This window comes from Miniopterus natalensis, chromosome X, assembly GCF_054644295.1.
Source record: "Miniopterus natalensis isolate mMinNat1 chromosome X, mMinNat1.hap1, whole genome shotgun sequence".
In the NCBI taxonomy this organism is placed as follows: Eukaryota; Metazoa; Chordata; class Mammalia; order Chiroptera; family Miniopteridae; genus Miniopterus; species Miniopterus natalensis.
The window spans coordinates 24,010,381-24,025,587 of NC_142103.1; the positions used below are offsets into that span (position 1 = coordinate 24,010,381).

The 15,207-nt window shown below is 34.1% G+C and overlaps 2 protein-coding genes across 2 annotated transcripts in view; one reads left to right on the forward strand and one right to left on the reverse strand.

Annotated features, from left to right (window-relative positions):
• COL4A5 (collagen type IV alpha 5 chain) overlaps positions 1-15,207 on the reverse strand; it is a 211,507-nt gene that overhangs the window by 43,890 nt on the left and 152,410 nt on the right. Inside the window, exons 31-36 of the mRNA XM_087829355.1 lie at positions 12,122-12,289; positions 11,185-11,274; positions 10,577-10,726; positions 9,051-9,149; positions 7,661-7,750; positions 7,114-7,253 (exon numbers count right to left, since the gene is read on the reverse strand). Of these exons, the coding sequence (XP_087685481.1) occupies positions 7,114-7,253; positions 7,661-7,750; positions 9,051-9,149; positions 10,577-10,726; positions 11,185-11,274; positions 12,122-12,289 (737 nt within the window). The remainder of the gene's footprint in view (positions 1-7,113; positions 7,254-7,660; positions 7,751-9,050; positions 9,150-10,576; positions 10,727-11,184; positions 11,275-12,121; positions 12,290-15,207) is intronic.
• Positions 6,372-6,587, forward strand: MYOCOS (myocilin opposite strand). The gene has a single exon (XM_087829429.1). It carries the CDS (start codon positions 6,372-6,374, stop codon positions 6,585-6,587), a length of 216 nt encoding a protein of 71 aa, XP_087685555.1.

Genomic DNA, 15,207 nt, shown 5'->3' on the forward strand with positions numbered 1-15,207 from the left:
ATAGTTTACTTTCAATATTATTTTATTTTAGTTTCAGGTGTATAGCACAGAAGTTAGAGAATCATATGCTTTACAAAGTGTTCCCCTGATATTTCAAGTACCCACCAGGCACCATACATAGTTATTACAATATTATTGACTATATTCCCTATGCTGTACTTTACATCTTCGTAACTATTTTGTAACTACCAAATTTGTACTTCTTAATCCCTTCCCCTTTTTCACCCAGTTCCCCAAACCCCCTCCCTTCTGACAACCATCACTCTGTTCTCTGTACCTATGAATCTGTGCTTTTTAATTCCCTTCATCCATTTTGCCCAACCCCTACTGTCCCCTCCCCACTTTTGGCAACTGTTAATCTTTCGGTATATCCATCAGCTTGTTTTTTCTTGTTGTTTTCATCTTGTTTATTTATTTATTCATTTTAGATTCCACATATAAGTGGGATCACATGGTATTTGTCTTTCTCTGACTTATTTCACTTAGAACAATGCCCTCAACATTCATCTATGTTCTCTCAAATGGAAAGATTCCCCTCATTTTTATGGCTGAATAATGTATATATATATATACACACAATATATGATTATATCATTTTCTTTATCCATTCATCCATCAGTTGACATTTAATTTGCTTTCATAACTTGTCTATTGTAAAAAATGTTGCAGTGAACGTTGGAGTGCATTTATCTTTTCAAGTTAGTATTTTTGTTTTTTTTCTTATAAATATCCAGAAGTGAAATTGCTGAATCATATGGTAGTTCTATTTTTAATTTTTGAGACCCTCCATACTGTTTTCCACAGGGTCAGTAGATATTTATTTCTGTCTAAAACGTCCACGGAGACATTTGGTCCATAACAAAAGGTTCTTGAAGTTTGGTCCTGTCCAAAATATCCATACTTAGAAAATGTCACTGGGTTAAAATTGCCCACATTTCTTTCTACTTTGGGTTTACAGAATTAATACATAAAACACTATAATATTTTACTGGTCCAATAATTTTGCTGTGGTTGTATTTCCAATAATAACCCTTCTTGCATCAATAGCCTAGCTGGTAAAGGAACATGGGGTCACGTAGATGGGTCTGGTTTCAAATCCTGCAGAAGAGCGGGATTTATATTAGCCATGGTGCAAAAGTCTCCTAGGGTGTTTTTGAATAGGACCAAATTTCAGTGAGAAATTAATTTTTTTGCATAATTGTTCTGGCTAAGACTTCCAGTACTATGTTTAATATATGTGACAAGCATGTTTCGCCCTTGCTTTTTTCCTGATCTTAGAGTAAAAGCTTTCAGTCTTTTGCTATTGAGTATGATATTACCTGTGGGTTTTTCTTACATGGCCTTAACTATGTTCATGTAGTTTCCTACTGTTACTAGTTTAGTTAGTGTTTCTTTTTTTAATCCTCACCCGAGGATATGTTTATTGATTTTAGAGGGAGGAAAGGGGGGAGGAGAGAGAAACATTGATGTAAGACAGAAACATTGATTGGTTGCCTCCCGTACACACCCTGAAAGGGAACTGAACATGCAACTTAGGTAAGTGCCCTGACTGGGAATCAAACCTGCAACATTTTTCTGTATGGTATGACACTCCAACCAACTGAGCTACCCAGCCAGGGCCTGGTGAGTGTTTATTGTTTGTTTTTCTTAATATGTTTTTATTGATTTCGGAGAGAGGAAGGGAGAGGGTGAGAGAGATAGAAACCTCAAAGATGAGAGGGGATCATCGATCGGCTGCCTCCTGCATGCCTCATATTGGGAATCGAGCCTGAAACTCAGGCATGTGTCCTGACTGGGAATCAGACCATGACCTCCTGGTTCATGAGTAGACACTCAACCACTAAGCAACACCAGATGGACTTTTTAAAAAAATTATCATAAAAGGGTGTTGAATTTTTCCAAATGCTTTTTCTTCTTCAATTGTAATGGCCATGTGAGTTTTTCCTTTCATCCTCTTAATGTGATATATTGCATTAATAATTTTTGTATGTTGAACCATCTTTGCATTCCAGGAATAAATCTCACTTGATTATGGTATATAATTCTTATAATATGCTTTGAATTTGATATACTAGTATTTTGTTGAAAAAAATCGCATCATTATACATAAGGAATATTGGTCTGTAGTTTTCTTATAGTATCTTTGTCTGGCTTTGGAATCAGGAAAATGCTGGCATCATAGAATAAATTTGGAAGTGTTCCCTCCTCTTCAATTTTTTTGTAGAGCTTTGTCTAATATATGGTCAATTCTGGGGAATGTTTCATGTTCCCTAAAAAATATATATATGTGTATACTCTGCTCTTGTAGGATGGAATGTTATATATATGTCTGTTAGGTTAAACTAACATTGTCCAATTTAAAAACTGGTTTATTTGCTTTCTTATTGAATATGAGTACTTTATATATTCTGAATACAAATCTCTGATATACGATTTGCAAATATTTTCTCCGTTTCTGTGGGTTGTCTTTTTACTTTCTTGATGTTTAGTTTGCAACACAACATTTTTAAAAATTAATATATTCCAATTTATATTTTCCTTTGGTTATTTGTGCTTTTTGTGTCATATCTAAGAAATCATTAACCTAACCCAAGGTCAGGAAGATTTAGTCATGTTTTCTTCTAAGATTTTAATAGTTTTAGCTCTCATATTTAGGTCAATTATCCACTATGGGTTAATTTTGGTATATGATATGAGTTAAGGGGTGCAAATTAATTCATTTGCATATAGATATCCTCTTGGTCTAGCATCATTTGTTAAAAAGATTTTTCTTTACTCTTCAAATTATCTTAGCGCCTTTGTTGAAAAATCAATTGACCAAAAATGTATGGATTTATTTCTGTACTCTAATCTATTCCATCGATCCTTATGTCTATCCTATGCCAGTATTACACAGTTTGGACTGCTGTAGTTTTAGAATAAGTTTTGAAACCTAGAAGAGTGAGTCCTCCAAATTCATTCTTTTATTTTCAAGACTGTTTTGATTATTCTGGGTCCCATATATTTTCATATGAATTTTAGGATCTTGTCAATTTCAGCAAAAATGCAATCTTGGATTAGGATAGAGATTGCTTAGAATCAGTAGTATGATTAGATTTTAATAAAGATTAATGGAGTTTAGAAACATTATGCCATATTAAAAGAATGTTATGGACTTCTGGTCAAGATGGTAGCATAGGTAAACATGGTACTTAGCCTTCTCCCAAAACCACATCAAAATTACCAATCTGATCTCCCATCCTCACTCACTCTGCTTAATCCATACTAGCTTCGTTTGTGTTCCTCAAACATGTCAGGTGTACTCACGCCTCAGAGTATTTGAATGATTCCCTCACTTACTGAGGTCACTTGATCAGCTGTAACCAGAGAAGCTTTTTTCCTTACTACCCTAGTTCAAAATGTAACAGTTCTCAGCAATTCCTATTCCCAAGCCTCATTTTATTTTTGTCATACCTTCTAACATACTATAAAATTACTTATTTTGTTTATTGACTAGATGTAAGCTCCACAGAGACAGTGAGTTTATTTCATTCATGCTCTATCTCCAGCACCTAAAAAGTACCTGGTGCATTGTACATATTCAATAGAGATTTTTTTCAATAATGAAAGAATACAAAATTTACCTATGTAAAAATTTTAAACTTCTACATAATAAAAGGCACAGTAAACAATAAGACAAACAACTTACCGGAAGAAACTATTTGCAACACATATAATAAATAATGGATGCATCTTTGTCATTTATAAAGTACTTCTACAAATCAGTAGGAAATATATAACCAAATCCTGTCCTCAATAAATGAGGCAGAGTATGAACAGACAATTTGCAGAGAAGATATAAACATAGGAAATATCACATGTAATCAGGAAAATTCAACTTTAAACAATGATACACTACTTCTCACCCATCAGATTGACAAAATTAGAAAGACTGATAAAACCCAATATTTATAAAATGAGGAGAAAATAGAAAATTTCTTACACTGATCAAGTGATAGAGCTATATAACAGGAAAATTTGCCAGTAACTATCAGTATTAAAAAGGCATATATATGCTGGGTTCTAGCAATCCTGCTCAGAATTTATTCTGTGACAATATTTACCAAACAATCTTACAATATATATGTACGATATGGATAAGAATAATATCATATGCAACATAGGTTTGTAATCATGAAAATATAGGAACAATTTCAGTAGTCATAATAAGTTAAATTATTTATGGTTGACGCACACAAAAATACCATATAATAGTGAAAGATAATGAAGTATATATTTAAGGGCTGACAAGGAAGTTAGATAAGATTTACTAAGTTACGATAGCTAAGTCCATGTCTGTAAATAAAAGATACATACGTTTGGAAGATGCAGCATCATTTCATGTATCAATAACATTAAAAAAAAATGCTTCCAATTATAATTATCAGGTGCTTTCCAGTGTGAGATACTCCTCAATATCAGAGATTTTTAAATGTAAAAATTGAGTCTTAAAATGATAAGATATCTATCATACACACACACACACACACATATATACACACACATAAAAAAACCCTTTTCTGGACAAAGTACATGAAGAACTACTAAAAGTGGTTACCTTGGTAAGTAACTGTATATTTGGGGTATGTAAATGCGTGAAAGACTTCTCATTTATACCATTAAATACTGTTTGATTGAATTTTGAAATCAAGTGTTTTTCTTACTATTAATATAAAAACTTAAGGCAAAAATTTAAATGCACTTATCTTTTGGCCCAGCAATTTCACTTTTAGGTATTATACAGTTTTATAAATAATAGTACATGTGTACACAGATATGTGTAAATATGTTCATTACTATATAATTTTCAACAACAATGGAATATCATAGTCATTAAAAATAATGTAATTAAAAATGTACAATGACAAAGAAAGTTGTTTATGAGATATTGAAAAAAGAAAGATTAAAAGATATAAGCAATAAAGCAACATACAGAAGTTTCTATTCTATGACTCTACATAAATACAGTATGTAGAAAAACCAAAATTTTGTATGTATATATATATATGTGTGTGTGTGTATGTGTGTGTGTATTAAGGGACTGAAATCCACACATCAACTATTAACTGTAGATCTCTATGGAGAGGGGAATTGAATAAAGAAGATATTTAATGAAGGCTATTTTCATTTTTACCCTTGATATGTCTGTATTACTATTTTTAATAAAATATGTAATCAAGTTTTATGGGTAAATCTTAAATTAGACAAAAATTAAGATTCATTTCAATTAAATTTACACTGTTAATCTACATATTACAACAAATTGACCCACTGGTCAATCAAATTGCAGTCTTTGTACACTATTAAAAAGAAATTATTTTAAAAATATAATTCAGTAAATTCTTATCTCAATGGGAATTTTCACTAATTCCAGGGAAGTTGAGTAACACAATTCCTCTTCAAAAACTCCCTAGCCCAGCCAGGCATGGCTCAGAGGTTGAGCTAGGATCCAGGCAATCGGGGTTCGATTCCCGGTCAGGGCACATGCCCGGGTTGTGGGCTGCAGCCAATCAATGACTCTCTCATCACTGATGTTTCTATCTCTCTCTCTCCTTCTCCTTTCCTCTCTCTGAAATCAATAAAGATATATTTAAAAAACAAACAAAAAACAACAAAAAAACAACAACTCCCTAGCTATGAGGTCTGACTAAATGATTAAATAATGTTATAAAGCACACAACTGACTGGGAACAAATGTTTGCAATATATATAGTAGACAATGGATGCAACTTTGTGAGTTATAAGGTGCTTCTACAAATCAATAAGTTATTCTCTTTTTACATAGATTTAAGCAGTTATCAAATATTTGAGTCCATGATTCTAAAACAAGTTCTAAATTTGATTACTTGAGAAACATCACCAAAGTTTTCTCATTGACTAGAGACATAGAGGGATATGGCAAACTGTTTTACCTCAGATATGCAGTTAAGAATACTAATCCACTTCTATAATTGCCTAAGTTACTTTGTTTATAAGTCTTCTTCACATTGTTAATAATAATAATTGGACAAAGAGCAACAACCCTATCACTAAAAAGGGAAAAGAAAACCAAAAGCAGAAAACCAAATATGCCTTTGGTTTACTGAAACATACAAAGAAATTAAGATTAAGATAGAGGGAGGAAAATCAGAAGTTTCCCCCCTTGGGTGATTTAGTCTTTTCCTTTGTTAAGGAGGTGGAGTAACTGAAATGTGGGCACAGTCTGTCATAAGGGCATTTCTTTACAAGACCATGAGCCGAGGTGTGGAAGGGGTACTAGACAGCTGATCTGGCATCAAAAGACTCACGGGTGGATTGAATCTAAATTCCTCGAGTCCTCTGAGTGTAAGGCCATGGCTCAGAAGAGCCCCGCCGACAACAACCTGAGCCTCCTCTACAAGGACCTGGCATCTGAGGTAACCAGAAGGAGGTTCACCATGACAACCAGAGAAGATGTGCTTACCAAGAAATGTAAGGAAGCCCTGGAGATGATCTCTGATTTGGATCAAATCCTTTCCCCTGGCACGCCTGATCCTCCAACCCGCCCAGACCCACCTCTGTCCAGCTGAGGACCCCAAAGTCTCCTAGGCATGAAAAACATCAGTCATTTTGAAATGGACTTTGACATAAAACTCCAGAGAACAGTTTCTGAGAAGGCCTTGCGTTGTCTTTGAAGACCGTCTTGGAAGATCTTTGTTCTTTCTTTCCTGTTTTTCTTCTCCTCCCCCACTGTTGTCCATTGACATCTTCATGCATGCACCTAGAGTCATCTCTTTGGTTCTTCAAGCCAAGTCTCTGATATGTGTGTACATTTATCTATAATTTCTGTTATGCTATAGAACACTTATGGTAGTCAGTTGTATTTAAATTAAAAACAAAAAAACAAAACAAAACAAAAAAAGAAGTTTCCCCCTTTTTTGGACTGGCTGAAAACTCTAAAACATATTCCCTTATAATATAAGAAAAAAGAGAAAGAACGACTTTTTTGCCCAGAATATGCCATGCCAGTCTATAATTTATTTAATGAAGAATTAGGAATAAGCACAGTATTAAAGAAAAATCATTTGCTCAGGCATATGTCTAGAGTAGGATTACCTTTGTGCCAGGAAGACCTGGAAGACCAATGCCTGAAACACCTGGATCACCTTTTTCTCCTTTCTGCCCAGGTAATCCTGGGGAGCCAGGTTGTCCAGGAACTCCAGGAGTACCAGGGGACCCTTTCGGACCCTGAGGGCCTGTTGAAAACATGCAACATGCAATATTTTACAAAATACCTTTTATTTGTGGCCTATGATGCATATGACCAAACAAAAAGAATTTTCAAAATAATTCTGCAAATTCTGTTATATAGTAATGACCTTTACAACTGGGATTATATAAAAGCCTATTTTATAGGAAGTTTAAGTGAAAGGGGTAGAGCTGGCAAAAATGTATAAGTTTGTAAATTTTTACTTTTAAGATTTCTAAAGCACTGTCCCTTAATTCCCAGTTCAAATATTTGTATAATGAAATAGCTTTGCTCATTAATTACCTTAGATATTGTCTCAGTTTGATTCTATCATTACCAATCTCTTTTCTGATAACAAAGATAGTGAACCCTTCCATTAGTGGATCTAAATACTTGGGAGATTTCATCACTCACCTGGAAAACCCATATCACCTATGTTTCCTTTAAGTCCAGGTGGTCCCATAAGTCCAGGCTCCCCAGGGAGACCAGGGTTACCCTTGGGACCTAGAAATGTCAAATTGGTAAAATGAAGACAAGTCAGCAATATTGAGGTTTCCTGGTTTCCTGGAATGGGTAATAATTAAAATGGAAGCATGGAATTGGATGGATCAAATCTTAATACATGACCATGTTCCAAAGACTTAACTCAGCATAAAACCGTCAAGAGGTATCTAAGAAATCTTCTTCGAAACATATTACACTATAATCACAGTAATAGAGGTCTCCTAATACAAATTTATTTTTAAAATGCAAAACTTTTACCAGGACACCTTGTTTCTTGCCATAAAACTATTCCAAATACCTGAAGTCCTATTTGTTGTATGTGTATAACTACCCTTTACTGAATTTATCATAGATGAATCCAATATAATGAGTCTGACTTTAAAGTATTCAGAAATGGCTTTCCCATCTAGATTCTGACTATGTGAGAGGTTCTGGACTCTCATCTTCAACAGTCATGGCTGCTCTACTTACATATTCTTCCTAGAGCTTAGGTACTTGAGCTCTAAAGACTCCAATGTTGCCTTAAACATTTTTTCTTAGATTTTATTTTCTTTCACAATTACTTCCAACTTGAGGAAGAGAAAGCAGAAGACGTGAAGGATAGAAAGGAAGATAGATAATTTCCCTTTCCAACTACATCAAGGCAATGTAGTGCAGAGTCTAAAGCAGAATAACTGACATCAAGGGTTCTTGCAAAGATGGACCAGATCCTCTTTATTCATTAGGGGACCAAGTAAAAGAAAATGGCTTAAAGCAGCAAGAAAGAGCTTTATTAGAGATAAGAAAAAAAACCATGTTGACTGTGAGAGGGTGATTAATGCTGTAACTGACTACCAAGGTAGGTAGTGAAATTTTCATCCCTTGAAACTTTAAAAAATAGAATCAGCATCTATTTTTAAAACTATATGTTTAACATGGTTTAATAATTGACCCTGTCTGAAGGCAATGAGCTAAAAAAGGTGAATTCTTCAGGCTCCTACCAGATAATTGTCTTATTTACATATGCTGCAATTTATGTAAATAAAACCCAGCATCTTACTTGGATATACTTCTGATTCTGTGTAACTCTGCTACTACCACAAAAAGGAAAAAAAAAAAAAAAATAGCAACTCAAAACACCCTACAAATCTTGTCTGTTGATACTTGGGCCAAATGGCAACATTTTTGCTAAAGGAGAACTCCATGTCTCAGTAGCTACTCAAGTATATTGTCATGACCAGATCCAAAATCAAATACATAATTAATTTTTCAGGGTTCAGGATCACCTATCCAGTTGCTACAGATAGTGTATCATACCTACCTGGTGGTCCTGGCAATCCAGGTTGTCCAGTCAGTCCAGGTTGCCCTGGGTCTCCAGGCAAACCCTGGTAACCTTTTGGCCCTGAAACTCCAGGAATACCTTCCAAGGATGAATAAAAGAGAGACAAGTTAGTCTGATATCATTAATCCATTAAATTAATTTGGCAAAACAAACTACTGATATTCTGAACTATGAGAAATACAGGAATCAGTGATATTGAGACACAGTATGAACCAATAGTACTGAATTCATACTAATATCCTCCACTTTATATTTAGCTACCATTAGTAATTCAGAGCATTCAACAATTAACTCACTTTCCTCTTTGGGCTTCATTCTCTTACACTGTAACATGAAGAATTTGGGGCAGATTATCTCTAGGCTATTTCTTACATTCTCTAACTATTTTTAATAACCCTGTATTAGAGGCAAGTATAGAGTCTTTACTATCTATTCTACAGAAGGCATAAAATGAAAGAGACGTCTTGCAAAGAGTAATTCAAGAAAGATAGGGCATTTTGGAAATAATAAATAATTAGGTGGCTCTGAATCGTCTGTGACTATACACAAAATTATAGTAATGCCTTAAACACATTTTTGAGGAATAAAACCCCCACCAAGTCCTGCTCATAAGGAAATTTATAACATCTGTGTACCCATATACCCAAACACACACTCACATGGACACATGGACTGACAATATTAATGGTTACAACACAAAAAGAGCCAAAAACTTTAATACAAGCTACAAATAGACCAAGCTTGTTTTCAAGTTCCTTGTTGTTTGAAAGGCTATTCCATATAGAGTGGATTGTAAGCATTTTATTAATTTGTACTTAATCATATTTTCTGATGCATTGCTATGAATGTTATACTTTTAGAAAAAGAATAAATTTTTATTTTGAAAAAATGTTATAGTACGTCATACTTTATTTGGTTCTAATAAAATGACTATAAAAACACAGTTGCTCCCTAGATCTACATTCAGTGACCTCCCCCAGGTCTGACCTTGACTGTTCATAGTCCAGTACTTGTTTATTCTGCCAAGGTAGAATAACAGTGAACTGCATTTAAAAGCCGAGCATGATATGGATATCAGAATATTGTAGGGCAACAACGTACCACTCATCCCCATTCGGTTTCAGGAGGAAAAAATTTAGGGACTAGCAAATTTCTCAAACACTGCAATCTGTTTTCAAAGTGATTCTGGCTATTTATCTTTTTCTCTCAACTACACCCTATAATACTTTTTGGAAGGCCTGAAGGTGACTGCCTAAGTCTGCTTTAAAACCTTCTAGTTTGTGAAGGATAAACTGAAAAGAAAATACTCAAACAAAATTAGTTCAGTGAAATAGTAAAAATCAAGTGAAAATTAGTTTTCATTACAAAAATTTGATGCACCTAAGTACCTTTCGTTGGTGAATCCAGAACTACAAGTCACTTTTCATGATATTAAAAACTGAACTTCAGATATACCTGAAAATGTATTAATGAATACATTAATGAACATATTTACATTCACTCACCTGGTAAACCAGGCTCCCCCTTCTCGCCTTTTGAGCCCAGCAGATCTGGATCCATTGGTCCAGGAGGGCCAGGAAGGCCAGGTTCTCCTTTACCACCTTTTTCTCCTATAGGGCCAGGAAGTCCTGGCTGACCCTGCAAACCATCATCACCTAAAACCAACATGTGTGGGGAAGATACAACATTTCAGATTTATCCATAGAGGATCAATGCATATAAATATTATTCATATGCTCCATATTTGGGTAAGCCACTGGTCACCCTAAACACTTATGCACTGTGGTTATTGTCTATGAGTAACTCGAACTCACATATATTGTTACCCTCACATGATAATCCCTCTTTCTTCTGGGATTCTTTGACAACTATAGAGAGGTAAATAAAATCAAAATTTAATTCTTATATTTCATTATTTACCATATTTCAAAGTATCCAAACTAAGCATGCCACCAAATTGAAAACAGGACCTATTTAAATGCCATATCACATAGAAACAAAGTACAAGTAACTATTGCTCATTTTAAATAGTCAAATAAAAATATTCTGTATTGAAATAAAGCAATGTTTAATTGTCTCTCATATGCATCTGCCAGCAAACTCTGAATATTACCTTTGAGACCAGGAACACCACTCCTGCCAGGAATTCCCAAAGGTCCTGGTGGGCCTGGAGGTCCCATCATACCCATTTCACCTTTGGTACCTTTGGAGAAAATAAGTAACTTTTACCTTTCCTTGACCTTGGAAAGATAAAAGATATGCTGTAATATGCCAACTGGAAAACTACTGAGATTTGGAGAGAAAGCACTAAGTTTTACCCCTTTCCAACTGTTGTAACCTTAGTGGCCACTATTGTCAATAGCCATGAATAAAGACTCATTGTGGTAGTCAGTCTCCAAAGATGGCTCACCAATGAACAACATGTCTCAGTATACACATCACTGTGTAGCCTTCTCCCCTTGAATTTGGGCTGACTCTGTGGTTTACCCCTGACTGACACTGTATGACTCCAAGGTTAGGTCATAAGGAGTCTTGCAGCTTCCACTTGGGGCTCTTTAACACTCACTTCTGGTTTGGGGAATTCTCTCCTTTGAAAATCAGCAGCCCTGAAAATAAGGGTTATGAGGAGCCCAGCCCATGTGAGGAGGCACTATGGGTAATGAGATACCATGTAAAAAGGCCAAGGAATACTCAGGTCCCAAGAATTGCCATTTGGAAGTAAATCCTTCACCCCCAACCACTCCAGCTGGTGCCATGTGACCTCATTAAGCCATCTTATAATTCCTGACCAGCAAAATCTTGAGCAAAATAAAATGGCTGATTTAAACCATTACATTTTGGGGCCATTTGTTATATAGCAATGATTAACTGGAATTCTCACAGAGAAAGTATAATGCAAATAACAAAGTCAGTTCCCTGCAATCAAAGACATTTCAACATTTTTCATTAAGGAATAGTGTCAATCCAGAAAAGTACAAGAGGATAATATACTACAGTCATATCAGTTTTAATTTCCTGAATCCAAACCAAAGAAACTTTAAACAAATTACCTGGAAATCCAGGGGTTCCTGCTTTTCCTGGAAGCCCTGGTGATCCCGGGGGTCCCACAGGACCAGGTGCTCCAGGGACCCCTGGACTGCCTCTCTCACCAGGGGGTCCTGGAATATCAAACCCAGGAGGCCCTGGGTCCCCCTTCTCTCCTGGTATCCCAGGCGAGCCTAGTTAAGACAACACCAATGTCAACGAGTATTGAAGTAATTTTAAGAGAAATATATGGTTATTTTCCTAGCAAACAAGTGATGGAATCTGATATGTAACAAACCTAACAGTATGTTAGTGATATTTTTGAAATTATGAACACAAAATGACCTAACAATCAAACTAGGATTTTCAAGTATATTTCTCTAAGAAAGTATTTCTCAAATTATTTCTGGTGAAAGATCAATCTTTTCTTAATTCCTGGTCCATTATGGGCTAATATTTTTTACAAAATACAACAAAATTACTAAAAAAAAAATCATAAAAATCCAAAGACAAACAAAATGTATAAGCTTAACTTTTGGTTATTATATTAAACAAATAGAATTACACTGTCAAATTGCAATAAAAGTTTCTAAATGCTTACTTATAATTTCTTTGGAATCTAATTCCAATGTAGACTGGTAAAGAGTTTATGACTCAACACTGGCCCTTGGATTTCACTGCTCTAAGGCATTATAAATTATTGGGATATATTTCTATAATCAATAAAAGTGATTACTGAGTAAGTCAGTTACACACATCTTTTTGACTTTATTTTGGCTTTGTATATGTTTGAAAATTTATTATTAGATTTTGTTGTTGTTTTGTTTCTCAATATTCCAGTCAGAATTTTACAAGAAAAGATATGACACTGCAAAAATATATAATCTTAGTAAGTTTCTGGGAGACAGAACTACTTCAAAAAACAAGGCAGTTAAAAAGAATATGTGTAAGGAAAAATATTACACTACAAATATGGTGCAGGTTCCCACTCCAATATTTATCAGTTATGTGACTTAGTGAGTCACTTAACATTTTTGGTTCTTGTCTGTTAAATGGGAATATGCCATAACTGACTGGAAGGTGAGAGCTGAGCAGGTGACCATTCCAAGTGACCCTTCAACAATAAGATATAATTTAATTGTTGAAGATTCATAGGCAATTATTTTTATAAGAGAGCAAGAGGCTGGAATTTTAAGATCTGTTTGATGTTATATACCAGCATGTCCTTAAAATGATAAAATTCACTTTGAAAATTAGAGAATTCCTTTTAATTTGTACAGTGGTGATGTTTCCAATGCTGCCATTTTATAGTATAGTACTATAAAAGGGAGAGAGATTTTATATTATTATTTTTGTGAAGTGTGATGAGATACCTAATAATGAGCACTACTGTAGCAGTATATGGATCATTGCTTGTTGTTATAGCCCAAGTAATTGTTAATAGCTGAGTTTTCAAGATATCTTATTTGTCCTTTGAAATATGTTCCAAGAGAACAATTCTACAAAATAATAATAGGAAACCAAAGACTTAAGTCTGAAGAAATCTTGTTTGATTTTTATGTTTAAAGCTTTAATTTTAAGATAAGACTTTTGAGAAAAAACTATAGTACCTAGTAGATCTGAAGTTCAAGAGGCAGAGTGTTACAGTTTAGCAGCAAGATGAGCAACCCAAAGAAGAAGCAAGTTACAAATGATTCATTGGGTTAGGAAACAAAACTAATCATGTAAAGATTAGAATGAAAATGTTTACAAATATAAGTTATTAGATATTGATTTGTAACTATAATATATTAGTAATGCATAAAGAAACTTATTTGAGATATTAGGTTAGATATAGCATATTCTAGAAATCAAATGTATTTGCTAATAGAGACAAAATAAAATATTTATATTCACAAAATGTAATACTCTTTGAAGATGATCAGCTTTACACTTTTGCTAATCTCTGGTCTTCTATTGCTTTGAATAATCATTTGGAATTTAAGCTTCTAAGGTTAGTTAGAATTTAAAAATTAATTTGATTTTATACCATAACAGGTTAGGGACAGAGAACTCAATAATTATTAGTGGATGACTATGATTAAACAGCCTACATGTACAAGGCAACATTTCTTCCTTTATTGTTCTTATTTGTAGTAGTAAAAAAAAAAATACTATGATGTACTTTTAACAGCATTGATCTGTTCTATGAATACTGCCAGGAATAGTCATTCTGCTATAATTAGGATTAAGAAAGTCAGATAACTTCAAAAGCCCTGCTGAATCTCCTAATACAATAACAGAAATTATATGGATATATCTATGGAGGGTAAGTACATTAGGGCTGTATAGGTGCTCTAAATTTATTGGTAGCCAAATGGAACCAGTTAATAGATAAAAAGGAAAATTTCAAAGACATTCATTATCTGTGAGAAGTTTACACACGTACACACACACACACACACAGAGCCCAGGGGTTTTTATAGGCAATAACATTTAAAAACTGTAATGTACTCTCCTTCCTCTATGAAAATGACATTAATAAATCTTTGTTTCTTTGATTCCCATTAGTTGTGATGAACTTGAGACTGGGCAAGCACTATAACAAATTTGTAGGCATGGAACTGAGTATATTTAAGTGACCTCTAGAAAGATTCATTACAGCAGTAATCTTCTAGCTAATGGCCAAGTCAAATAACAAGAATCCAAAACTTCTATTTATGCATGAAATGAAAAAGCACTTTGTTTTTTGTCCCTTGGCATTTTTTTCTTTTATTTCCCTGCTGTCAAATGAAGAGCTGATATTCAACAGGTTCTTAATTTATAAACATGCATTAAACTGTAGAGCCTGCCTTGGAAAAGAGAATGATGAATAGTAAAACTTAATTAAATAATAGCAGAAAACAAGTCAAAAGAGAAGACTGAAAAGCATAATGGGAACATTTTACTCTGGAGAGATGACAATACAAAACACTTTCCATTAAGTTTTTTATTACAAAATGAAACACAGTAAGCATATTAAATAAACTTATTTTAAAAATTGGTAGTTAGAATTTCAGCTATGCAGTATAAGCAGAGGTATCAAGATATTAGTAATAACCTTGTTGATCACTCTGTTATTGAGTTGGATGAA

Coding starts and splice junctions, on each gene's coding strand:
- MYOCOS (XM_087829429.1), top strand. CDS start 6,372: ATGGCTCAGAAGAGCCCCGCCGACAACAACCTGAGCCTCCTCTACAAG.